The sequence below is a fragment of the Amblyomma mixtum genome, chromosome 5, assembly GCF_055824585.1.
Source record: "Amblyomma mixtum isolate Tamu chromosome 5, ASM5582458v1, whole genome shotgun sequence".
Taxonomy (NCBI): Eukaryota; Metazoa; Arthropoda; class Arachnida; order Ixodida; family Ixodidae; genus Amblyomma; species Amblyomma mixtum.
In genome coordinates this window covers 158,713,018-158,738,983 of record NC_143016.1, presented here as the reverse complement: position 1 = coordinate 158,738,983, position 25,966 = coordinate 158,713,018, and the positions used below count along the sequence as shown (strand labels likewise).

At 52.4% G+C, this 25,966-nt stretch overlaps 1 protein-coding gene across 1 annotated transcript in view; it reads right to left on the bottom strand.

Moving 5' to 3' along the window:
* The window catches only part of LOC149344282 (uncharacterized), a 527,027-nt gene that overhangs the window by 425,746 nt on the left and 75,315 nt on the right, over positions 1–25,966 (bottom strand). The window contains exon 4 of the mRNA XM_089547199.1: positions 53–220. Within this exon, the coding sequence (XP_089403325.1) occupies positions 53–220 (168 nt within the window). The remainder of the gene's footprint in view (positions 1–52; positions 221–25,966) is intronic.

Sequence of the window (25,966 nt, the reverse complement as noted above, 5' to 3'; positions counted from 1 at the left end):
TGTTTTGTTCCCTCGAAGAAACAAACCAGGAGGAAGAAGAGAAAGCACTGACCTGCACGACGCGACGACGGCTGGTCCGGCGACGGAGAGACGCGACGGCAGCTGCTTCCGATCGGCGCGTACGAAGACGCCCCGCGTCGGACGTCCCGGCGGAGAACGAGAGGGCGATAGGGCCGTCACGGACACCACGCGGGAGCCGGCGTCCAGTCGGCGTCGCCACCTGCGAAGACGCAATACGGTGACACACGGCCGATTGCAAAGCCTCGTGCATGGCACACACGTACATAAACGCACACAATGCGACAGCGGAGCCTCGATAAAACCACGAACGAAATCGAAGGTAACGGTAAGGCTGCGCTAAACAAAGCTAATTACATTATACAGTTCTTTGTTTTACGGCGAACTTGGAAATGTGGTGTACGATTTGTTTGCTTATGCGTGCAAACTATATAGAAAAAAAAAGGGAAAATTACGCATCTCTATTATATTTGCGAAGTTCCTGCTCTTAGTTGTGGCGCTTAGCGCATTCGGATGAGATGATTTCTTAGCCAAATGAATTAGGTCCCTAGTTTAAGGACTGCATTTTGCTTAAACGTTTTTTCACATGAAAAAAAAAGACGAAGCACAGGTTTTTAGCCGGGCTGAAGTCACCCAGCACGCTGTTTTGTGGCCAAGAGCCGTTCGAGGCAGACACGCACGCAGAGGAAACTGACCTTATCGAACAGTGGTAGACACTAGTACTGACTCAAATAACTGATTCAGGAGGAGCAAGAAAATGGATCAAGGTGGATTAGTGGAGGTTAATGGGTGGATTAAGGTGGATCAGTGGAGATTAGTGGATGGACTAACATGGAAGAAGGGTTGGGTTACAACAATCCCACGTGACAGTCCAAAAGAATCCAACAAAATGGACGAATATTCTGGTGCTCAGATTTTGAAATTCAGAGGATGGGATGACGTCACAACCCTCTCGACCAATCCGGGAATTTCGTTACGGAGAAACTGGGTGGTTTTGCAAGACGACAACCTAAATGCAACCGCATCGAAAATTGAAATTGGATGGCTGAGGAATGAGCGCTGAGGTAAGGACAAAGAAACGAGGCTAAAACAAAGCGTTCAGCAGTGATAACAAATCGCCTTTCCCGAGCTCTCTACTGACCAGCTCTGTTTCGGTACTTTTCCTACTACGCTAGCTCTCTCCAAGGCAACTAACTTGAGCCCCGAACATGCGAATCGACATCTTCACTTGAGGGCCCATGCGAGCCGACATCAGTTTTAACCATTGGTAGCAAACAGCAGAGGACGCAGGCCCCGTAACGACAAAGCACAACGCTAGGCGAATCCCGAGCCTATTCACTTGCGGAATCAACAGCGAACACCTCAGCGAAAATATCTGCACGTTAATGTTGTCGAGTCACAGCGTCAAGCATAGAGACTTTCCGCACTACAGCTCGCCCTATCACATCAGTTACGCGACCACACATCACAGACGTGGCTTAACGCCAGTTTGGCGACTGCGAATAATTACGCAATAAGAAAATGATAGCTTTCCAACCGGTTTATAGTACATATACAGCGTGGGCCTGCTAACGCAGCGTGCGCAGCTGGACTCAGCAACGGTGCAGACGCGTCAATTTTAGAGCAGGAGAGGGAGGAGTTTGCGAGTGATCCGCTTCACGACCGGATTAATTGACTGGTTTATTGGTTGGTTGGTTCATTGATTGATCGATCGATTGATTGATTGATTGATTGATTGATTGATTGATTGATTGATTGATTGATTGATTGATTGATTGATTGATTGATTGATTGATTGATTGATTGATTGATTGATTGAAGCCAAGACGGAACGGTTCAATAAACAGGCCGAAGCGGAAACTGAAGGTAAAGAAGAGCACTCGCTTGCACCAAATGACAAAACTTGCTCTCCCTCTCTCTCTTTCGAAGCTGAGCCCACGTGATAGCCAGAAGAAAGCGGTGTTCCCAGTATACTCCTCCGTGTGCATCCTTCTCCCCCCGCGTTCATCAGCGATTGAGAGCGGGCAGAACGCCACTGTCAGTGTGTGCTGTATTGCGTTTTCAGAAAAAGAACTCTCCTAGGCCGGGATGGCAGTAGCGAGGAAGAGGGCTTCCCCCTCTTCCTCCTCTAACGCGAGCGGCGGCACGCACGGCCGGCCGCGCTCAAAAACCGCACTGCGCGCGCGGCGGCCATAAAGCTGGAATTTCACCCGCGACGCAGAGGCGGCGGCGGCTTTGTTAAACTTCTCCCCCGGGGGAAATGATGCGACCGCCTCTCCTCCCGCCGCGCGGTCAAGAAGCGCCAAAAGGAAAGAGTCATCGCGACAGAGAAAGAAAGAGAAATGAAAGAAACCCCGCTCGCCACTCGGTAGCCCGCCCGCATGCTGGTCCGCAAAGCGCGGCCGCTCTGCGGAAAAGCCCGACACGCAGTGAATGCAATCAACGGAGCTAGCGGGGGAAAGGAAGGCTGATGAGAGGAGCGGCGCGGGCGTTATGAAAAGGGGGGGCGACGTGCACACACAAGGTGCAGTCTAGCGCACACGCGCGCGCGCGAACGCTTGCTCTTTTTTTTTCTTCTTATCTGTCCTTTCTTTCGCCGCCTGCCGCTTTTCCTGGGCGGCGTAATTCCTTGTTTGGCCTTCTCATTTCCTTCGCGAATGTCGCTCGTTACACACAAGGCGCTCGAGCGGAATTCGGGGGAGGGGGCGAGGCTACTTTCTTACCCTTCATTCTATTTTTTTTTTCTCTCCGTTCACTTGTTCTTTTCAGCGCCTCAGTAATCGTCGGGTAATATGTAGAAAATGAAGCAAAATTTGGCTGCCCGGCGCGACGCGCGTATTGGATGACGCCATGTTGTCCCGCGTGATAGGTGTGTATACAAGCAAAAAATGATCGACAAAATCAAAGGGGCCGGTGTTATATATAAGCCATTTTTGTAAATGTCTGGCTCATTTGTTGGAGGTAGAGGAGAGGAAGGCAGGAATGTTACTCGCAAAGCCTGGCAGTGCTAGAGCAGAGAGATGAAGCTTTGAGAGAGGAGATGAAAATAGAAATCGATGCCCTGTGCTGAAAGCGCAGTAATAGCTGTCGGAGGCCCATTCCACGGGCACTCTCACACATGTCCAGCTACGCTCGGCTGAGGTGTGTTTTTTGCTGCCAGCAGCTCTGCTTCTGGGCAAGAGAGCGTTTAGTCCCAGAGAAAGTGAAGAAGACTCCCGGACAGTGAAGCAGCAAGCGAATAAACGATTGCAGCTCGTAGCTAATGTGCACAAACCTACAGGCACTAGGTTTACTTCAGCGGAAGAGAAGCGGCTCGAAAGGAGTCGGAAAGCACGAGCGATTTATCACCTCCCCCCCCCCCCCTCTCCCCCAACAACTTCACTCTAACTTGTGATTCGTCGGCATTCGTTCCTTTCTGCGGCATCATAAATGATTAATTAAGTGCACTTGGCAAAGTCTAAAGAAACGCAGGCTATTTTCACCATTGCACACTTGAAAGGAACACCATTAGCACAGAGTTCAAGGAAATTTCGCTCCTCATTGGCACTGTAGCAGCATTGTAGCAACAGGGGTTTTTGTGTGTGTGTGTGGGGGGGCATCGCCTCTCCCAAATGAGAAACTTTATGTAGAAAAATCATGCACAACAGTATTTTTCAACCAAAAGCTCAAGAAATACACGATTTAATGGGAGCACCCCCCACGAACTCAATCCCAAGTTTGACCCATAAACAGTTTCTGCTAAGCGGTAGGAAGAATGGAAGGGGCCATCTCCGCTGCACCGAACCGGCGCACGAACGAAAGAGCAGTTCCTGAACAGGACACCCAGCCCTTTTTCCACCCGCAAAGCAGAAAAAGCGGAAAATCAGGCAGACAGCGGCTACGACGCAAAGCGAGCCAGGGCGCGTAGGGAGCGACGATTAGGACGCGAGTCCCGTACAGTTCCACCATACGTCCACGAAAGAAACGTGCTGCTATAGGCACAACGCGAAGCCCAGACTTAGGCACGCGGTCTGCGGACTACTGTGCTCGAGAACGGGCCACGCACCGCTGCCAAGCGCCGCTTAGAATGACACCGGCGTGCCCTTCGCATCCGCGACGGCGGGCCGCTCGGTAAATGAGGATACGCCGGGAGGCAATCAGCGCTCGCCTTCCTCGCCGCCGGCCGACCCGCAGTGCTGCAACGCCAGCCACGTTGCGCCACGAAGCGACACTCCATCCCTTAGGCTGGCAACATGTGTGCACGTACACTAAACAGAGTGCGCATGCGTGGCTGCCCACCATCCCGGCACCGATGCTGGGGCCCATCTTGAGTTCGATGTCCTTTCACTCAATAATCATTCAAACTGGCCGCGTGACAGGTCTGTTAGCCACCCTCGACAACTGGACCCGGTAGCCGCATTCAGCGAAGACCTCAGACATTTCTCATGGGTTCTCAGGTAGATGGAAAGAATGGGAAGATGGTTCTTGACACTAAGAAAGTGAACAAGAGAGAGAAAAGCCTCAGGATGCTAACCCTGCCAATGATGAACGCTTTGCACTGACGAAGCGAAGTCCTGTTGTCGAAACGTTGGCGAGCACCCTGAGGCTTTCGCTCTCCTTGTTCACCTTGTGAATATGTTCTAAGTTTGTCGGCGAAGGTCAGGGGAACTTTGCATTACTGAACCGTTTCTACAACGCGCAGCAATAAGTACGCACATTTCTTGTTTTTTCTACAGTCCACTTCGTTAACCACGACTTGAGAAGCCACTGTTTACGCCGTTTTGAGATGGAGATGAGCGCCTAAGCTGTAGCCCGGGCCCGGCACCTCCCAGTCGGCAAAAACTAATCGTACCACGTTAAACAATCGGAACCGAAGGCATTGGTCTCAAAGAAGAGGACACAGCAATACTGGGAAAAACTACACGGTACTGCAACGGAGCTGCTCACGGTGCAACGCTAAAAATGCCGCCACCGTCTGGAAGGCGTTGAAGTAACGAGCGTTAGCTGTTCGGTAGCGCCATCTATTGTCCATGTGATGTATTGTCACGTGATTAGGCTACTTTTCCATACCTTACGGCGAGCGGGCGCCTACCGCCATGCGGTCGGATATTTTTGACCAATTTGGGCAGAAAAAGTTTTTGACTCTTTGGAGGGCCATTTTTCCTTACCTCAAGACGGTACGTGCCTGGTCGCCATGAGGTATGAAATTGTGAGCTGCCGAGTGCTGGTGACATGGCCGCCATGTTAAGCCTAACCATAAGCAAATATTAACCTAATTAGACAATACTGGCGTGTAACATGTCCTACTCACTGAGCCCGTAACGAATATCCATTAGTTATATCATGACGTTATCGGTTAATTATAAGCAATTAAATATAAGCATAACCAGAACTAAATATTGCCTTAATAGTCAATTTTGGTGTCTAACCTGTTCTACTCATATAGAGTATTCCAAATATCTAATTTCTTTTATGATGCCTCATTAATTATTGAGTTAAAAGCGATTAAACATAATCATGTATTTTGTTAACTATGACGTCATAAAATCAGTGACGTCACCAATCACCAATTCGATATACTGATGACGTCACCAATCAATCACCAATAGGTTTGCTATGTCGATTTACTATGGGGGCCGCCATATTGAATTCCTCGGACTTAGAAAATTTCAAGCCGAAGGGAGATGGTAGCAGAGCCCAAGAAATGGAGAAACGTGATGAATACGAAGCTGCACACCGGAACCTTACCGGTTAACAAATTTGTAGAGCGAAAGGAATTATTTTTACCCTGGGGATCTCACTGTTTAATTTGCAGAAAGCCGGAAACAATAGACCACGTGTTTTTACACTGTTAGGAAGGGGTTTATTTTTGGGATGTATTGCCGCGAACCCTAAAGAAAAAATTACCACTAGACCCATATGGCACCCGGTACTTATCTGTAGACACGGCCACAGAACAGCGAGCAGTGACACACCTCTCTTTATTATTTTTTTTTCTTTTTTCGGACTACTTCCGTAGCCTTCACAGCGTTGCACTTGATGTTTGAAACGGGGTATAGCTGCGGCTGAGAGTGGACCGTGTTGAGGCGCCCTGACGGACCGTCGCCAACAAGGCCCAGTCCCACCTGGATCAGCTCTCAAACTAGTGCTGACATCACAGAGTGTTCATATTAAGATATTCATGCATCTTAATTGCGTTTTTCAGACATCGCGCTACAGCTCGGTGTCTAGGTGGGCCCCCTCTGCCTTTCTCCTATCTCTCTAGTCTTTCTCTCTCCAACTCTCGTCGGCCCACAAAACCCTCCGGTTACAATGGCCAAAACACTGCGCTTCTGCGGAAACGTAGGCTATACTCAATCAAACTAGTACAACACGATTGTTCTGCATATATTTCCACGATTTTTAAGGCGAAAGCTTTTAATGGCTCATATATACTGTCGTTCTTTAACAAAGCGTGCCACACGCGTTTAACTCGGGAACTAAAAAAGATAGAGGAAAACCAATGGTTGCTTCAGACAGAGGCGGAAAAAATGAACCTAGAAGCCAAGTTCGGTGACTGTAGGCTAAATAGTTAATTAGCTATGGGGAGAAATGTAGAAATTGCGTAGAAATAGCGCGGAAGTCGGTGTAGCCATGGGGACAGTGTGATGTCCCATCCACCGGAAGTCGTCACGGCATAGTGAAAATTGTCACAGAGTGGTCGGAAAAACGGCGGATTTGTGTCAAATTAGATGGAGAAACGTGTAATTAAGCGTAATTAACACTTCACATCCCCGAAAGATGCACAATTTGGGTATCGATATAGCCGCGGGAACGCTGTGACGTCACATTCACCGGAAGTCGTCAAGGCATAGTGCCCTCGGCTTCTGCCTCTTTCAGTTGCCAGTGTGTCCACGCATTTTTTTTTTTTTTTTTCAAAGCGCATCGACGAGGCGCAAACGCGCGCGGAACCAAATTTTCACAGCGATACTGCTGCCGAGGTTTCTAACTATATTATAGTATACTAGGAAAGTTGAGCTTTACCGCGCTGCTCCTTCACCGCTCATGCCTGGCACGCATCGCCCTGGGGCGCCCCTTTTCCGGCGGCCAGCGCTGCGCAGCCTTCGGTGCTTTGCATGCGCCGAAGCCCCGACACACAGCGGAAAGTCGCGCTCTTCAAAAGAGCCGGCCCGCAGGAGGCAGAAAGGGTGAGAGCGTGGCGCGGAACGCACCGGTCCTCGGCTGGTGCGCGCGTGGAATGGCGAGCTTGTGGGGGTCGCTAATTAACGCTGCGGCAAAGGACAGGCGGGGCAGCGACCGAAGAGCCAGCGCCAGACAAGCCGGCAGGAAAGAAAGGGCGCAGCAGAAGAGGGGGAACAAGAGAGGCAGAAAGAGAACGAAGGGGGGAGGCCTACACAAAAGGAACGCAGGTATCCAGCGATTTACGGGAAACAATTACCGGCCCCATGAAACTTTCAGCGCAGTCTCCCCAGTGGAAAGGATGCGGGGGCGAGTAGAGTAAAGAGAGCACGCTCCCGCGCTCGGGGAAGAAAAGGGAAGCTCGGGAGGCTTAACAGCGCGCGGGGCACGTCTGCGCACTACGCCGAGTGCGCGCCAAAGGCCAAGAAACACGACGTCGACAGCGCGCGCTGCGCTAACACGGCGACGACGGTGGACGAGCGACGGCGAAAGCGGCCCCAAAGCTGGCGCTGTGTCTTTCGAGGATTACTAGCTGCGCCCGCCTTCCCACCTGGCTGCTGCTGCTGTCTCCCTTGTTCCTGTTCGTCGCTCGAGTCTCCTTGGACGGTGTGCGTGGCGGTGAGCGGGGGATCCTTACTTACGCTTGGCCTCCGCTTCTTCTTACGAGGAACTCACGTACTGTGCTCACGCTCAATCAATAATTTACCCTTAGTCGGCGGTTCTAATGGAGAGCCGGCGGAGTGGCAGCCGGCGAGGCACGTGGCCCTGGAACGGGGGAGCTTGTTGACGCTGCTGTAAAGGAGGATGCCGAGTCCCGTGTCGCACGAGCGGCCTATACGGGAGGGGGAAAGTGGTGCGGAAACAAGGGAACGCGGGAGGAAAGGGAGGGCGGAAGAGGGTCGACTCTCAACAGCGTGCCAGCCGGAGACGACGGCTCTGAGCTCTTTACTTCCGGTTCGCTTCGTCGTTTCTCGCGAAACATGCTTCCCCTCCACTTTGTCGTAGCCGCCGCCGTTTCAAAGGCCACGCCGGCACCGTCGAGCGATGACGCTGGCGCGCTGCGCTCGGCGACGCATGCAGGTACAGGTTACCCGCCTTCCATGCGTTCCGTCTCCGCGGCTGCTGCCGTCGATGCCGGCGTTGCCGTCGCCGCCGCAGCAACTCGTTCTCCGCCGAAAGACGCCCCCGGAGATTATGCGGGCCCGAAGCTGTCGCAATGAGCGACTATGTTCGTTTTCCACAAGGTTGCGCGTTCCGCCTGAGCGAGTGCGCAACGAGCAACCTTTCCGATGCGCTGAGCGAATGCATCAGTGAATGAGGAACACAGTATACTACCGGCGCTTTCACGCTGCTTTCGCCTGCGGCTTCAAATCCCCATCGCTGTGGGCTTGAACTGGCACTTCCAAAAATGGCCACAATGGGCTTTACCGCCCCAGGCGGATTTTGGCCATCCAGGATCGATGATACGTCGAGAGGTTGGGGGGACGTCGGCCAAAGACCTTTCTCGAAGCACTTCACCCCAGAGCAACCGTGCACCAGGCGAGGGGAATCTTGTACCCGGTAGAAAACCGGTGGATACCAGGCGGCACTGGGGACCGAACCGAGCAGCTCCTACCGAATGCGAGGCGGTTGTTCTAACCACGAGGCCATCGCCATGGTGGCGTAGCGTTGTTTAGTGTGTGATCCTTCTTTTCATTGTCCTGGTTCGCCTTTCCTCTGGTTGCATGTCTGTAAGCAATCATCAGTTTGCCTTCTCTTATATGACGTGAAAAGTTAATTCCCGGGGTGACAGAGCGTGTAAACTGCACCTGTAAAATATTACCGCGCTGTAATGCAAAGCGTTATACAGTCACAGATAGCGCAGATGGCACGCCACTGTGATGCCTGCTTTGTGGCAGGAGGCGCACCTGCCCACCGGGTTGTGGGAAATCTGCGAGGTGCGTACACCTGGGCCTTCAAGTGGGTGAAGTCATGGCTGAAGGGTACACCTTGGGGGAAGGCCTTCAGGATAAATGCCTTTAGGGTGAGGGTAATTATGGTAAATACCTTTAGCGGGAAGACGTTCACGGTAAACACCTTCCGGGTAAAGGCCTTTAGGTGAATTGTCTTTAGCACATAAAGACCTTACGTGCCCACCACAACCAGTGTTACTGCATGAGACTCCGCACTCATTCATGCAAAAACCTTCTGCTAATTTTTTCGTTTCTCTATGCTTCTAGTGGGTTGAACCCTGGTGGAGGGTGTAGGCAGGTGGGATGGCGGTGGGAAGAGGTGCATCTGCAGGGTAGAGTACTAGTGTTGGTTGGTGGTGGATGGCGCCTCTGGAGGGTAAGGGTGACCGACGGTCAGGCAGGGAGCGGGATCGAGGAGGTCGGTGGGCGGCCTCGTAACTGGGGGGTGTGGTAAGGAGGGGGCTAATGGGTGACGCTTTCGGAGGGTAGAGGCTTCTCTCTCTGAGGCTACAGACAGAGGCCGCCATATTGCACTGGCGACACCAGTACTGATTAGGCAGTAATATATGTATAACATGAAAAGCAAGAATATCAAGTTAACAAAAGAACGATCGAAAAAAGGCACTTGTCACGCTGTTTCTTCTGTTTCGCGTATAGCAATTTTCATAACAGTGTCTACAGTCCGAGGGCGCAAACGTGGTAAACGCGGCTGGCTGGAAAGCGAATTCTGAATTACAAACTTCCCCGAAAAACGAGAAAAAAAAACATGAAGCACTACAGTAGAGAAGCGGCACACACCGCTGTGTGAGTACAGATGGGCCAAATCAATCAGCTCAATCGTCGATGCTGTTAAGGCTAGGAAAATCTAAATCAATGTAACTTCGCGCAACCTATATAGACACCCATAGGATCCCCGCAGCTGCCCGAAACAGCGAGCACTTGATCTCCCACGTCGAGTAGCCTTCCGCTTCCGGGCTGCGGCCGCGAATCAAGATTTGCCTAAGCCGCGCCGGATACGGACGACTAAAGATAGCGACCCCGTGGCACGAGACGACACGTGGCCGTCGCCGCCGAACGGGCCCTCGCGAGCCCCAGCGGCACGGTGCTCGCGCCGCATTTATGACGAACGTGATTGGCAGAGGGGGGCCGCTCGAAAGTCGTTGCGGTCCGGCTGCCGCCGCGGCGGCCGGTATTTTTAGGCGCGTCCCGGCAGCGCTTTTGGGACTACTCGGAAAACACGAAATAATAAATGCGCCTCGAGATGGGGGCAAGTGGGAAAGGAGCGGCCGAACCTCACCGTCCCTCGGAGAGGTGGTTGGCCGTTCTACCCGCGAGTATTTTGCTTATTATTTTTAGCATTTATTTACGCGCACACTGTCTGGGAAGGCAGCGCGGCCGGCGTGTGGCGAGGCTTAGACGCTGGCGTTGCCTCTTGATCTCTGTCGCATCATGCCTCGCCCCTTCTGCCCCCTTCGCTCTCTCCGTCGCGTCAGCAATGACACGCCGTTTCGGCAGGCGCGACGCTGCCCGTCAAGCATGCAGGATCAGCGCCGTCGCCGTCCGGGCATGACGCCCTCGCTCGCAAGCCACGCGTGCAAGATGCGGCGCTGACAATAAGAGCGCGACAGGCGCGGGATCCGGGCTCGGGGCTGAGAGAGGAGTGAGGGAGAGGGAAAGAGGTGTTGAGTGCGCCAACTCGCGCAGGGACGAGGAGAGTCTCCCTGTTTCCCTTAGACGTGGAGAATTAGCTCGATCGAGCGGTGCTAATTCCAAGAAGGCGTTGGCGCGCTTCGGCCAGCGTGAGTGTGTAACGCACACAGGAAAGCATGCACGCGCATTGGAGGCAATGCCGCCATAAAGTTCTTATTTTTCATTTTTTTTCTTTCGACGTGTATTTATAACGAGCACCGGCGTCGACCAAACGGCGCTTGCGCAAGTGCTTGGAGGAGAGCGCTGTTGTTGGCTCTCCGAGCCTCCCGGTGCGTGGCGCAAGTCAAGTCAAGCGAGGAGCATCCATCGCGGCGCCACCGTGGCAAACATGCCCGGCGTGCCGTGTATACATCATCGTCTGCGCCAGCACTCGGCAGCTCTCGGCCGTGCTGAGCCCACCCTGCGTTTCCCCGAATTCCTTTTTTCTTTCTTTCATTTCATTATCTGTGTATTTAGAGAGCGGCGCGAGCAGGTGCGGCACAGGTGCTCGAAAAGTACACCGTAAAGCAGGGCCCTTCGTAGACGGTAATTTCGAGCGCACATATCTGACCGCAGCTAGCAACAACTTTTATAAGGCGAATTTCTATTTTTTTTTTTTTCGCTCTTTCACTGGCAGCGATTCATTAAAGGCTGACAGTTAGACGGCAAGGCAACTTGCCAGCTCTTCTAGCTGAGGAAGCGCTGACGAATCGCAGAGGCGCAAAAATGGACGAGGAAAAGTACCACTGCCAAATATGGCAGTAGCCAGTGGCGTGCTGGCTTGAATTCCCGGAATATACGGAATATATATCCTTATGACGCCAATGAGCCTAACTATACAATGGATATCTGGGTGGCCAGGCGAGAGGAAACGGTTAAAAAGAGAGGAGGGAATGGGACGAAAATGGAAAGGACAGATCGGCAGGAGGGAGATTGCCAGGCTTCAGATTCTAGTTGCGCATCACGTGAGAGGCGACACTTACGCCACGCAGTGAAAGACCAGCATTATTAAATTGAGCTTCTGCGGGGGAGGGGTAATGACCGTGGACACGCAGCAACAGCCATGGGAGTGCAGAGAACGCTGAGAGGGGGAGAACGTCCTTCTTTCCCATCATCGCCACCCACGGAGACGCTGCCTGAGCAGGATGTCACGGGATGAAATCTCGGCCGCAGCGGCCGCATTTCGATGGAGGCGAAGCGCTAACACGCCCGTGAGCTGTGAGGTGTCAGGGCACCTGCTAGAAAACCTGGGTGGACGGAAATAATCCGCCACCTGCACTGCGGCGATTCTAGTGCGCGTGCAGCTTCGGGTATAATTCACTAGAAGATAACCACGTGCAATTAAAGTCAAGCAACGTTGGCCACATGAGTCTATGCGACTCCATGTGGTAGTGGCCGGCGGCTGGGAAACGCCATCGCATACGCAACGGGCTTTTATTTCAACAGCTATAGAGCTGGCCACATTCGCTCTGCCCACGGCCGGCATTCCCAGCCATCGCCGGATAAGCGCCATGGCAGCGCCAGGAGCAGTGGAGCGCGGCGGCCGACTGCTCTCCCATCAGGAGCGCCGCGACCACTTATTTCCTGCTCCGGGGCTTCGCCTTTCACAATGCGTCCGGCGGGAGGAAATTCGCCGCTGCGCGCTCTTCACAATGGGCAACGCTGCGAATCAGCAACGGCCCAACGGGAAACGAACGACTGTATAGCCCAAGAAGCAGCGCGGTCGCCACGTGTCGGGCCCTAATTATCGCCCGGCGGCGAAGGCGGACGCCCGGCGCTGACAGGCCGCTGACAACGGGCCTCCGGGCCGAAACACAAAGGAAGGGTCCCTCCTCTTCCCCGCTGCTGCGGTGCTGCTCCCGATGCAGCCGCACGTCAATGGCGTCGACGAGCGGTTGCAGCTGACGCGCCGAGGTTGCATCGTTGTGGGCCGCGACAATGGGCCGCGGCGGCGTCGTGACCGCGCGATGCTGTCGACGAAGGGGCGGGCGGCATCAAGCGCACTGGTTTTATGGAATCGTTCATCTCGCTCTGATCGATCGGCCATTCCCACGCGCACATAAATGAATGCCCATCGCACTTCAGCCATCCAACTCCATTTTCTTTATTTTTGCTGCGTTCTCAAATCCCGCCGCAATGAGAGAACTACCTTGCCGACTTACGAACTTAATGTGCAAGGCATGGAGTACACCGAGTGAACATAAAAAGTAGGTATTTTTTTGCCGACTTAAGTCCCATGCTATCTAAATGACACGGCAACTACCATTCCGAGACCACAAAAAAAAAAAAAAAACGAACGAAATGAAGGCACACGTACAACCCTAGAGCACCGGTTACGACAGGCACGGTCTCTACCGGATCATTCCCAGAAACCATCACCCAAAATGGGCGGTCTCTACGCGACCTCTGCGCAGTCGCTTCTTTTGCTTCCTTTTCTAACGACGCATAGCGACGATGATTCCCTTTCCCTCTCCCCCGAGTCCCGTACACAGGAAGGAGGGGGTGCTGCCTTGTGTCACCTAGACGGTTTCGCAACCATTTCGTCGGCGGCGGCTGAACACGACAGGCGGCCAGTCGCAGCACGTGCGCTAGTCCGTGCCACTCGGCCACCGCGTTCACCCCTCCTTCCTAACCCCGAGAACCGTCTCCCGCAAGAGTGTTCAACTCGGCGCGGCGGCGGTGTCGCAGTCCGCCCTAGCTCGCTCGCCGCGTGCTCGCCGCCTAATTACGGCTCCGCCCTGATTAATGTCCCAGCTGTATATCAGGAGAGTGAGAAAGGGGAGGGGGGGGGGGGGGGGGGATTCGCCGACTTCGACTAACTGGGAGCGGACACATGGGGCTCGCGCAACCCTCCGCGTCTGTCGTCTCTTCTCTGGCAACCTCCTCTCCACTTGTGTGACAGCCTAGGCCGTTCGCCGCCGCCGGTGACACTAGAGACCCCTTGCGACTCTCATGTCCTGTTTCCTGGACCCGACCGGAGGAAGGTGCGCCTCTCGTAACCTTCCTCTCGGCTATAACCCCCCCCCCCCCCCCCACCGCACCCCTAAAAAAAAACAAGAAAAAAATTACCGACGATTACGTTACTTCCTAATGCGAAATTTGAGCGCAGCAAATAAGCTGTTTCACCTTTTCGATAGATTGAGGCAAAGAAATCGAGCAACACATGTATGCGCTATCACAGAATTTTTTTATTTTTCACACGTATTCCTTTAACAAAGACTCCACTAACAGTTCTTGACAGTCATGAAGGAAGCTTTGTGGTCGGAGAAATAGACTGATATATGTTCGACTTGGTACACCAATGCTTGATTCTCAAAGACGAGATCTATACAAGTGCCTCGCGAGGTTGTCACAGCCGTGGGACGCGTTACGAGCGAGAGGAACGGGATGTTCTCCCGCATAAGTGTTAGGAAATTGCTGTTTGTCTTTATGTCAACATTAAAGTCCCCCACTACTAACATCGGTGGGGATCGATGGACGGTTAATGCGAGTTGCAGGAAGTTCACGACGTCTTTCGTGAGTGCGGTAGGGGCGAAGTAGGCAGCTACTACCAGCAAGCCGTTGGGCAACTTTGCGGCGCACAGTTCGCCAACTTCATGTGACGTGGCAAACATTTCGACTGGTATTGCAGAGAGACCTGTGCGCAAGTAGATAGCGACTCCCGCCGCTCTGTTGTGGTCTCTGCGAGCACCAGAGCAGTATAGGAAATCTATGATTTCGAGAGGCTCTTCGGGATCCATCCAGGTTTCAGCAAAGCAAAGTACAGAGGAATGGCGCAGAATGTGATCGTGGTGTACGTCCTTGGCATGTGCGGCAAGGGAGCGTACGTTAAGAATGTGGTTGTGAATGATGAATCAAGTGCTGCCAGCGAATGACGCGTCCATCGGCTGTCTGCGTGTGTTACTGATGTGTGGTTAACATATTAAGCTTCGCCTGTAAGAGTGGAACGCGACAGCGTCTTGCAACGCTGCCAGGGAGTCCACAGAACGCCATCGCCAATTCGGCTGTACGCCTTGCTGGACGGTAAATTTATTTTTTGAGGAAAGGAAATGTATCTCTCTCGCATATCTGGGTGGACACCTGCACCTCGCCGTAAGGGAAAGGGGGAAGATGGGAGTGAACGAAGACGCCGTATTAGCTAGACGCGCCTTTGTTCATTCCAAACCATTCAGCTGGCATTACGGAGTGGCTAGCGTGCTCGTATCGCACTCCGGAGACCCTGGTTCGATTCCCCAACTCGACCAATTTCGTTCTCGGTTTTATTGATTTATGCGGTCTAACTAGAAAGGTTAATTAGGCTAGTTCATATTTATATTATTGTATTTCTATCCATCGTGTTCTGTCATTAACCTGTCAATTGTTGGAACTGTCTAGGATGTTCGACACAACGTATACGAAACGAGCAACGTCTTACTGAGTGGGGAAGTGCGTGGTGGTGGAGGGAACGCGGCTTCGTACTTATCTTTTTTTTTCAGCAGCATCTCCTTCCGCGGACGCTGTTGTCGCTGCGGCGCGCGTCTTTCTTTTCTTTTCTTCTGACCTCTTCATTCTCCTCTATATTAATTAGGCTTATTGATTAATTAAGCAATTAACTAAACTCAGTCCAACTTAGTTGCAGCATCACTATACGATCCCTTTGATTGGTTGCATGGTTACTAGCCAAAGTACAATTGGCCCCATTTGAAATTCGCGCACTGTGACGTCACGAGCATTTCGACCAATTGAAAAGCGTGACATTGGGGGCGGAGCTGGTTACGAGGCCGACGCCGACGCGAAACCCAGGAACGGACGCCAAAGAGCTGCGCTCTAAAAGAAAACGGGACAAGGAATCAACAGCACACTTTTTGCACTTTCATTTGCAGTGAAATGATAAAGTACGCGGTCGAATTTCGATGGAGGCGAAATTCGAGAGGCCCATGTACCGTGCAATGTCAGTGCATGTACAGTCTTTGTAAAAAGTTTAGAGCCCAGGGGCTTTGCTTTTAAGCCTTGTAGTGGGACTCCTGAAGCATTCGTGGCAGCCCTACCCACATGAGGAGGCAGGACCAGAAATAATCTTACCTTCAGGAAATTTGGAGCGCTGGAGATGCACTACGAACCACACAGTGTGGCTCAGAAGCAAACCCCCTGGGCTCCAAACTTTTGACAAAGGCTGTACCTTGACCACGCAATCTACGCCTGGAATGCAGGAATGATAGCGATAGCATGTGTTAGGCACGGCTGGCTTTGTCTTATTATTTCACAAAACAAGAAAACTAAATATAAAAATTGCTTACTAACAGCTAGGGATTGATTCTCACTTTCCAATTGCGCTTCATCGCTCCAGTTCTATTAACCATCGCGTCACACCCATTAGAGAGTTTTAGCTGAGCGTTTTTACGGCCAGCGGAGCGGAGCGGACGAGCGCGGACGAGCGCGGACGCCACTGCGCATGCGCGGTGCGCTGGGGCGGCGAGCGCGTTTACGGCGCCCCGCTGGGAGGCCTTCCTCAGCGGAGCGCGCGAGCGTGCGTAAGCGCGCGCGGGCGTGTATGGGTATTCAAGATGGCGGCCGCCAGCACGACCGCTGGCAACGCTGTTTCGTCGGTTACGACCGCGGCGATCTTCTATCTCGGACCATTTAAGTCTCGACAGGAGTAGCGGATCTTGCAATATGCTTTTCGGCATCTTGGAAACGGATATAAGCAGAGCAGAAGCAACTAAAAAAGCGCGCGAAAGAACAACTGACCTGGCGGTTAGCACTTGGCTTCATTTTCGTAGCGTCGCAGCCGCAAACATTTTTTCTAACACAAATATTCCTCTACTGCATCCAAAACACCCCTATTTTAAACTAATATAGAGAAAACAAAAGAAAATTACATTTATTCCGCAGTTATAGCATAATAAAAAATCTCTGCCTCTCCCGTAAACGAGAGTAGAGTAAGCATGAAATGTTTACGCGCCTAATGTCATCTCGGTGGACACCCGAACCGCACCGTAAAGGAAGGGAGGAACGCCACCACCCGTTCGGCGCGATGCCTTGCCCTTTGAACGCAGCGCTTCTCCCCCGGATCACGTATGACAACGAAGTGTAACGTGGCATTTATGTGCTTTTTGCACGCGTTATTAGAAATCGGAAATTATAATTCCGTGCATTATCAAACCCACAGCTCCACTGATATCTTGATAAACATTGAGAAGGCACTGGCAGCAGTTATGTTTTGTGACTCCTTTGGAGACCAACCGGCGCTTGCATGCCGGTCGCGTAGGAGGGCTTAGAGAGTCTCGTTAAATCTCGTTAAGTCTCGTACGGTGCCCGGATGTTCTCGTTTCAGAGCCCGGATGACTGGATTTCAGTGCCCGGATGAGTGGATTTCAGTGCCCGGATGAGTGGATTTCAGTGCCCGGATGAGTGGATTTCAGTGCCCGGATGACTGGAATTCAGTGCCCGGATGAGTGGATTTCAGTGCCGGGATGAGTGGATTTCAGTGCCCGGATGATGGCTCTCGGTCTCGGCGTGACGTCCCCACACTGCCGACAACGGGAGCTAAAAGCATTTCATGCTTAAAAACAAGCGCGACGCGTATTCATATTACGCTAGCTCCAATTCTGACCACAATATGGCGCAACAGAGCGCGCCGATCTTTTCCGCTCGGGCGGGTTCCGGACCCGCCGAGCTACGAGCCGCTCAGCGCCGCTGGCCGTAAAAACGCTCAGCTAAAACTCTCTATTAGCTATCATGTCTTACCCTTAAGACGGAGGTTAAGTGACCCCTCTAATTTCAGCTCAGAAATAACCCCGAAACAGACTTTCCGGTAAGCTGGGTTTAGCACAAGAGAGACTGGCGGTGGCGGCATAGCATACGCTACGACGAAGAGGAAGAGATCAATATCTGAGAACATAAAAGTCATTTCGATCCGGGCATGCAGCTCGCACAAACGAACAGTGGCCACAAAGGTAAGTTACAGAATAAGCTTTGAGGCAGCAGCGAAAACAACACTGCGGCTAGAGTACTGCCAACGTCTCCCTTGCAAGGCTGGTGCTCATGCGGTAGCAACCATTCGGAAATGTTGCAGAGCAACGGGAGAAAGAAGCCACCGGAACGCCGGGATGAGAATTGAGGGGAGGAGGGAATTTACCCTACAGCAACTACTTGCATGCGCCCAGATATTAGCGAATAGAAATTTACTCGACTGCGAGCACACTGGGAATTACAACCCTTAATCAATTGCTCCTCATCGCAGAAACAGGGAGAGCCGTTTTGAAGGCGGAGGGGGAAAAAGCCTTGCGGAAAAAATTACCGTTAGGAGACGCGCGGTGCGACGGCTGGGGAAATAAAGGTTTTATGAATACAAAAGAACACTATTAAATTACCTAGTAACTAATTTATTTCGCAAACGAAAAGCGAAAGTGCAGGCAGCTTTAGCGGCGCCATCTCAGAAATGCGTGGTAATGGGGCCTAATAACGGAGTGCCTCCTCTGCTTTGCATATATGCTCCATTACTCAAAAAAAAAAAAAAGCGAAGGGGAAAAAGTAGAACGCGCGAAGATCTGTGTGAGTTCTACTAAAATGGTGCCTTGGCAGAAACAGCAGCCGAGAGGCGACAGCCAAAAAAGGAGCCTCTCTTTGCCAAGAGTACACGCGAAGCAATGCGGCGAAAATAGGGGAAAGCGGATGGAGGGTAAGCAGGCAATGAAAACACGCTGAATACGCTCTACAGAGAAAGGAGTAAAATAGAGTAAACTGTTCTCTAGCCGCACTCCCTTCTGTTCCTTGTTCCCTTTTTACACCCATATAGGTGTATTGGTATTTAGAGCATATGTTTCGTTACGTTTCCCCTTATGTTGCCGACGAAGTCCCTTTTCCGAGCAAAGAAGGGCGGAAGAGCCGAACCGCACCTGCCCGAACAAGTTAAAGGGAAATACCGTAGCAAGGGTACGGCGTAAGCGATACGGCCGCCGATACGCACGAGGCACACAGGCGGTAAAGTACGCGCCCGCCACTATGCATATGAGCAAGCTCGTTACGCACAAATTTTAATTGCCGGCACCCGCGTGCACACTGCGAAAGATAACACGGGCGCCCCTCCTCATCGCAATGGGGGTTTTATGAAAGAGCTATACAGTGAATGCAAATCCGCAGAAAAGAAGAAAAAAAGAACAAAATACCAGGCAGGGGTTCTAGAGCTCGGTATATGCATAGAGTAATGGGGGAAGAACAACAGTAATGAATGAGAGAGTTAAAGCGTCGTGCCCGGAGGAACACAGATCCCAGTAAGAAGAGAGGACGAGGTGGGTTCAGAGGGGAAGGGGAGGCAGGAATTCCCCGCCGGCCAAGCGGTTGGTTTTCCCTAATCGGCCTAAGCAACCCGCTCGTTTTGTCGCTTAATTAATTGCCGCAATTAGGCAGCCCGATGTTACAAGCAGGGCCGTTGAACAAACACAAGAGAGTCGGGCGGTGCTCTTTTGGGCACGCACTTAGGAGATATACTTAAGAAAGAAACACAGAGGTAGGAAATGAGCGAGAGAATACTATTTTCTCAGGAGCTGCTGTGCACCGGTTTGGGCATGCCGACGGTGAAGGGAAAAAAAAAGACAACCTAGAAGTGAACAGGACATGATACAAAACAACAGATAATTTTAATACGTAGGCAGGGTGCTCTGCATACAGCAGCCGCTACAACGAGTTCAAATAAAAAACACCAGTGGCTAGGATTAATCGCGTTAAACGCCTGGAGGGGAAACAGGGTCTTCTGCCCCGAAGACCGTTTAGTTGACCCGGCCATTTCAAACCTCTTTCATTAATGTATGTGTGGTGAAGCCTCGTCAGGCAAAAGTCAGTTGGTTTGTATCGGGTCAGCTGGGACCTAAATTGTCCAAAATAAAATGTCAGTCAAGAAATCGATATAAATTAAATAGATCCATAAATGTAAGACTCGAACAATGAAAAAACTTCATCCTTAACAACAGAAGAACCAAGAGCTTTTGCGGCTAGTCGCTGGTATTTGCAATCAGCGACTCGCCACCTAACAAGCAACTTTCCTCTTTCGCTCTCATACCCGCCTTCATGGAAATTTACCACGGCGCTTCGAAATTCAGAATGGTGAGGGGAAGCATCCTCCTCGCCTTGTAGCAAATGTCGGGGAAGCCGTACGCGCCACAGTGCAGTGCCCAGAGGCAAGTCGGATAAACTGTGAACGTTTTGAAATGAACGTCATCTCGGATTGCACAGTGTACCGAGTGTCCTATTCGTATGGTGGCCCGGTGGTATACCTACAGCCTCGAGAAGAGATGTTCAGGGGCGCAGCTGAGTGCGTGAGAATGGCAACAGCACCGGAGTGATCAGGTGTCCAGCAAGGCCCAATTTTCCGCCCCAGTAAGCGGGCGACTGCAACCGAGAGAGGAACCGTTCAGCTCCCCGGCCTTGGACCACCTCTGGCCCTTCACTAAGCTGGCTTCACGGAGCGGTGTCGATGCGAATGCGAATCTCGTAGCCGCGCAGAAGAGGCACACCTGCCGCCGAGGGACGACGCATGCTTGTACGCATGATCAGCTTCTTCCATAAGTTACCATGACTGCATTACGTCATCGCGGAATGGCACATTAATTTCTAATAAACGAAATAAATAAAACAACGTAATAGAAGATGACCGAAGACCAAACAGCAAATGCCATGAGAAACTTAGCTTTATCATTTGGCTCATTGATCTGCCACACTGTGGCTTGACAGAGATGCAGGAATGTCGGAACTGTGTCGAAACTCATTCCGCCTCTATATTCCCCCTCTCGGTTGACTGCAGTTTCACGACCCGAAATCTTTTCCAGGTCCGCCGGAAACTGCCGGCATTAATTGCGCCGCCACCGACCGTGGCTATGAGTGCGTGCGCGCCTGAGTAAGAGAGTGTGAATGAATGAATAAGTCTGTGCGTGAATGCGAGAGTGAGTAAGTGAGTGAGTACGAGTAAGTCAGAACGAGGAAGTGAGTACGAGTGATTAGTGAGTGAGGGAGTGAGCGAGTATGAGTGAGTGAGTACAAGTGAGTGAGTGAGTGAGTGAGTGAGTGAGTGAGTGAGTGAGTGAGTGAGTGAATGACTGATTAGTGAGTGAGACAGTGAGTGATTAGTGAGTGAAAGAATGAGTGAGAGTGAGTGAGTGAGTGATTGAGTGAGTAAGTAACTGAGTGATTAGTATGTGAGAGAGTGAGTGAGTAAGTGAGTAATTAGTGAGTGAGAGCAAGTGAGTGAGTACGAGTGAGTGAGTGAGCGAGTGAGTGAGTGAGTGAGTGAGTGAGTGAGTGAGTGAGTGAGTGAGTGAGTGAGTGAGTGAGTGAGTGAGTGAGTGAGTGAGTGAGTGATCTTGCGAGCGATTTAGCAAGTACCTTTATTAGGAGGGGAGAGAATATTCATAACCTTCTTGGCAGCGCTACTAGAGGTCACTGGTAGGTATGCCTGAACCAAGCTCGTTTGCTTTATTTTTCCCTGCTTTCCCCTCCTTCCAAATGTTCTGTCAGCGGCTACAGCGAAGCCATGCTATTTTGAAATTATTTATCTTTTTCCGCGAAGACAGGCAGCAACACACATACAAAAAAAAAACCTTCACAACTGACTAAAGAAAGATTTTAGCCCGGGGAGCAATTACATGCAAAACAAAGGCGAGACAAATCCAGAGTCCATGTCCCATCCTCCGGGGTCGCCAGTATAGCAACAATGACAGTGTTAAGCAATAAAAAGGCCGCCACCGTCTGGAAGATGTTGAAGTAACGAGCGTTAGATGAAACTATGCCGCCATTTAGTCCCCTGACGTCATACTCACATAGTTCCACCTCTATCCACCATATTGGACCATGACGTCATCATTGGCACGCGGCAGGTGGTAGTTTCTACAATGCTATTGCAGATGGCGCTACAAGTCCCAATGCGAGATGTGCTGTTTTCTAGTTGCAGCCATAGATGGCGCTGTGATCTCAGGGTGGTAGCAGACCCCAGGAAATCTTGAAGCGTGATGAGTAAAAGCAAACGCTCTTAAAATGCACTCCGTAAACAACGGTACAGCAACAGCTCTACACGAAGCAAGTGGAGCCCTCAGAATGAATTACATCGTGAACTCAAATGTTTTGCTATAGTTGACGCATGGCAGGCACTCAACAGACACCAAGAAACGAAACATCTTTCTCGTTCAAAGTCCTGCTCAGCTAGCGATAATAAAGAAATAGATTGGAGCCAGTTAAAGGCAAACTCCAGCACGCCGAGAAAAACGCGCCTTCGAAAATGGGAACCGGAAGGGTTAAGAAAAACACAAACAAATTAGGGCCTCAGTAGGAGAAAAACGAAGCAGTCTGCGGAGTTCGCTGCGAAGGAGAGCAGGTCGACCACCGAGCAAATCAATGCGGCGTTGCTGACAGCACTGCAGCCAAATAACTAGCAGCATGCTGTAGCAGAGCGGGGTTCAGAACGTATCGAAGGAAAAAAATTGCTCCCAAACTGAGATAAGAAAATTGGGGTGTAACAACATAAAAAAAAGGAAGCCACTTTCTTGCTCGGAAAGAAAAGTCATTGTCAGGAACCGCCCTATCGGCCTGGTCCCATTTCCATTAGCAGCATAAAGGCGGGCAAAACCACAAAGCGACAAGAAAAGGAAAGTTAGCAGAGACCCGCGCGAGCCCACCCAGGCGGTCGTGCCGGCCGCTCGGACGAGTTTAACCCCATCTCGGCGAGAGCGACCGCGCCCGCAAAATTAGTCTCCAGAGAGGCAGCGGGACACCGAACGGCGGTGCCGCGGATTGCGGAAAAATGACCCCCGAAGCCGCGAAGAACTCGAAGGCGGCGGACAGGGAGGCGCGGCTTCGAAGGAGACAAACAAACAAAAGAAACAAAAAACGAACAAAGCGCTCGCCACACGTTGGGAAAGCGAAGACACATCCTTCAAGAGTGCCTTCTCCCCACCGCTCCCGAGTCGCGCAGTGAAACACGTCACAGGCACGTCGCGCCTTGTTTCGAAGAGAGGAGCGCTGGCGAAGATGGGAGGCGGCGGGACGCTGAAAAGGGCGCCGCGTTGCGCGACGAACGCCGGAGAGCGGTGCGGCCACGCTAGCCGAGAAGCGGCAGCGCCTGTTCTCGCCGCTCGCGACCGCTAGAGAAGGAAAGCGAAGGGGGGAGAGCGGGAGCGCTGGCCGAGGCGGTGGCTAATTAATCCTCGACGAGAACGTCTTCTTGGACTCTCCCGCGCAGCGATGGCGGCCCCCTCTTCCCGCGCTCTCTCCTTTCCACTCGAGCGTGCCTGAGACGGGCGTTGTGGGGCTCCTTCCTTTCAGCCGGGCGCCAAGCTGGCCCGGATCCTCGCGCCGAGCGCGCACACTTTTTAACCGGCGAATAATTTATGCGCCTCGCTCGGCCGGTCAAGTGAGTGGTCCCCGCTTTCCCTTCCCGGCCTTTCTCTTCCCGCGCAAGATAGGGATGGAGAGGGGAGGAGCGCCACTTGATTCGCTCCACTGGGCCCCGGCCGTGTGTCACTGCCAAGCGCCTTTCCCTGCACAGCCTGCGCACCACGCGAGGATGCGCTGGTGAGCCGTCTTCGGAAGCGAACGCTCTTCGAGTGGCCACCGCCGCCGCTTTAATTAAAAGTGTGCGCGACGCCACGTGAAACACGACCGTGTTTGGCGCGCGCTTTCCATATATCCCGTGTACGCGCCAAGCGCCTGAAATACGGGGGCCTTCCTCCTCTCCCTTCACGGACACTCGCTGCCCGTTCTTCACCCCAGCGGTCGCGGGACATTCAAATTGACACTGGGGCATGTGCGCAGCGTACAGATATATACGCGACGTATATTAGGCAAGCACGAACCTGCGCGAATACGCCGCGAGAACTTTGCGGCGTCCTCTCGCTGTGCTGGCTTCTCCGGTGAGTGCACCGCCGTGGGAAGGAATGGGGCCGGCGTCTAGCAGGTCTCCCGGTCAACCGTCGCTTCCATCAACGCTTGAGCCTCCTCAGGGTAGAGATGCTGGTTCGCATAAATTGCCCGCTTTGGACAAGGGGAAGGCTCTATACCGCTGCCCACACCCACGAAGAAGTGGCAATGTGTTAATAACATATAATATGCGTTAATGACGTATAATATGAATCGCATCAGCTGTTCCGCTCCTTCCACCGAATTGGTTCCGCGCGAAAAGTTGAGATCAATGCTGCGCCGGTTATGCGGCTAACCGCCTTCAAATTGCATTTCTCGACCGCCTTCAGGTGGCATGTTCGCGGTGCCATGGAAGGGACCTCGCATCGAAGAAGTTGAACGGCCACTCCACGGGTTCGGCATGATGACGGAAGCAGGTTGAAGAAGTAAGAAACAGCGCAGCGACGACGGACAAGACAGAAGAAAGGAGAGGGACAAGCGCTTGCCCTTCGTCTTTCTCCTGCCTTGTCCTTATCTTTTTTGTGGACATCTTGGGTAGGTTTCCAAAAGCAACTAATGCGCTGCTTTCGTTTTTAGTGCCTTCATATCGATATATGATGCAGGGTTCCAACAAATGCAGGAAAGCGTGTCGGAGTAGAGTGCAATGAGTTTAAACTTACTAGCCCTCCCTGAACGTTGCGATGTGAAATAACGTCCACCTAAGGACATGTACGAATGGATCGCAGCGTTCAAGATTATGCGGGATCGATAAACAAATCGCATACGGCAACCCCCTCAAATCTCGAACACTGCGCTCTCTATCTGCGTCAAGGAAACATCCACGACCCAGTTAAAAACTCGTTACAATTTCAGCTCCATCTCTTTTTCAGAACTCGCAACATTCTTTCTTTCAATCCCGCATATCTGGCAAACGCAACCGCACAGGCAGAGTTCTTCGCTCACGCCCAAAACACACAAACACCTCGTTCACAAACGAAAGAAGGGAAATAACAGCGCACAGTTAAAGTGCTCCACGCCTTTCGCACCCCCGCTGCCCTCCCTCCTACCGCACGCGTTATAAACCGCAACAGCGCAAAAAGCGCCGAACATGTGGCGCCGGTGGATTTGGGGGGACCGCGTAATCGATTGCTCTTCGCATCGACCGATGGACCGCGCGCCAGCCGCGTTCCTTTGTGTCCGCACCTGAGGGGGGGGGGGGGGGAAAGAAGTGCGGCTGGAGTGGAGAAAAAGCCGAAATGATGGCCCCAAACGCGCCGCGGCGCCAACCCCTCCCCTAATCCGAGATAAGCACCTCACCCGAGCGACGTTCGCGGCGCCGGGCACAGACCTTAGCGTCGCCGGCGACACTTGGCCGACCCGGCGTGTCCCCAATGCGAAGAGACGTCTGCGGGGCGCGAGTGGGGGGGACGGCGCTTGGGAGCGCAGGAGATTTCCGCTCGCGTCCGGGAGATCATATTTTGGGAGATTCTCCTCCATCACTTTCTCTCGCTCCCTTTCTCGCACTTCTGGCGTCGCCCTTTCCCCTTCGTGCTCTCTGGCCGCGTTGCTCGCGAAGGGGGTCGCTGCGCGCACCATCGAGTTTCGCGCAGCGTTCATCCCATCAGAGTTTCTTTCATCTATTCTTTTTTTTTTGTCATGGCGATGATTTCTTAACGCGCAGTTACTAAGAGTTACGCTACGCTGGTGGTGCTAATTGGTCACCAGTAGCTTTGACAGTGCACCTGTTCGGACGCGAGGCGTAGTACGGTTCTGTCCCGGGAAGACGTGTAAGCTGCTGACCTGTGAAGTGGACGTTATTCTACCGGGCACTTTGGAACACTGCCAACGCTTAGCGGACGCGCGCCAAGGCCGAGGAAACATCCTGACTGAGCTAGAGCCCGCGCCCCAAAACTGACATCGCGAAACCTACGAAGCTGTGGGGATGCAACGAGCGACTTTCGCGTCGAGAAGCTGGCTCGCGGTTTCATCCGCGGCGCTAAGGAGGAAGAGGCTTTGGTAGCCCTTGCCTCTGCTGCTCAAGCGCTTTCGCGAGCGCCTCTGTGTCTACTTGTGTCGTAACTCGGCACGCAGTTCGTAAACTTAAGGTTCGTTTATTAAGACTGAACCACGGGCGCCAATGCTCGCCGCACTTGCAGCGTACACTACGAAGTGGAAGGAAAAGCGAGATTCTCAGCGGTTGCGCTGCACTTTGAGCAGGTGCAATAAATTACACGTCAGAGCAAGGGTGCAATAACCCGGTTCAGACAGACAAATATGGAAAAGGCGGG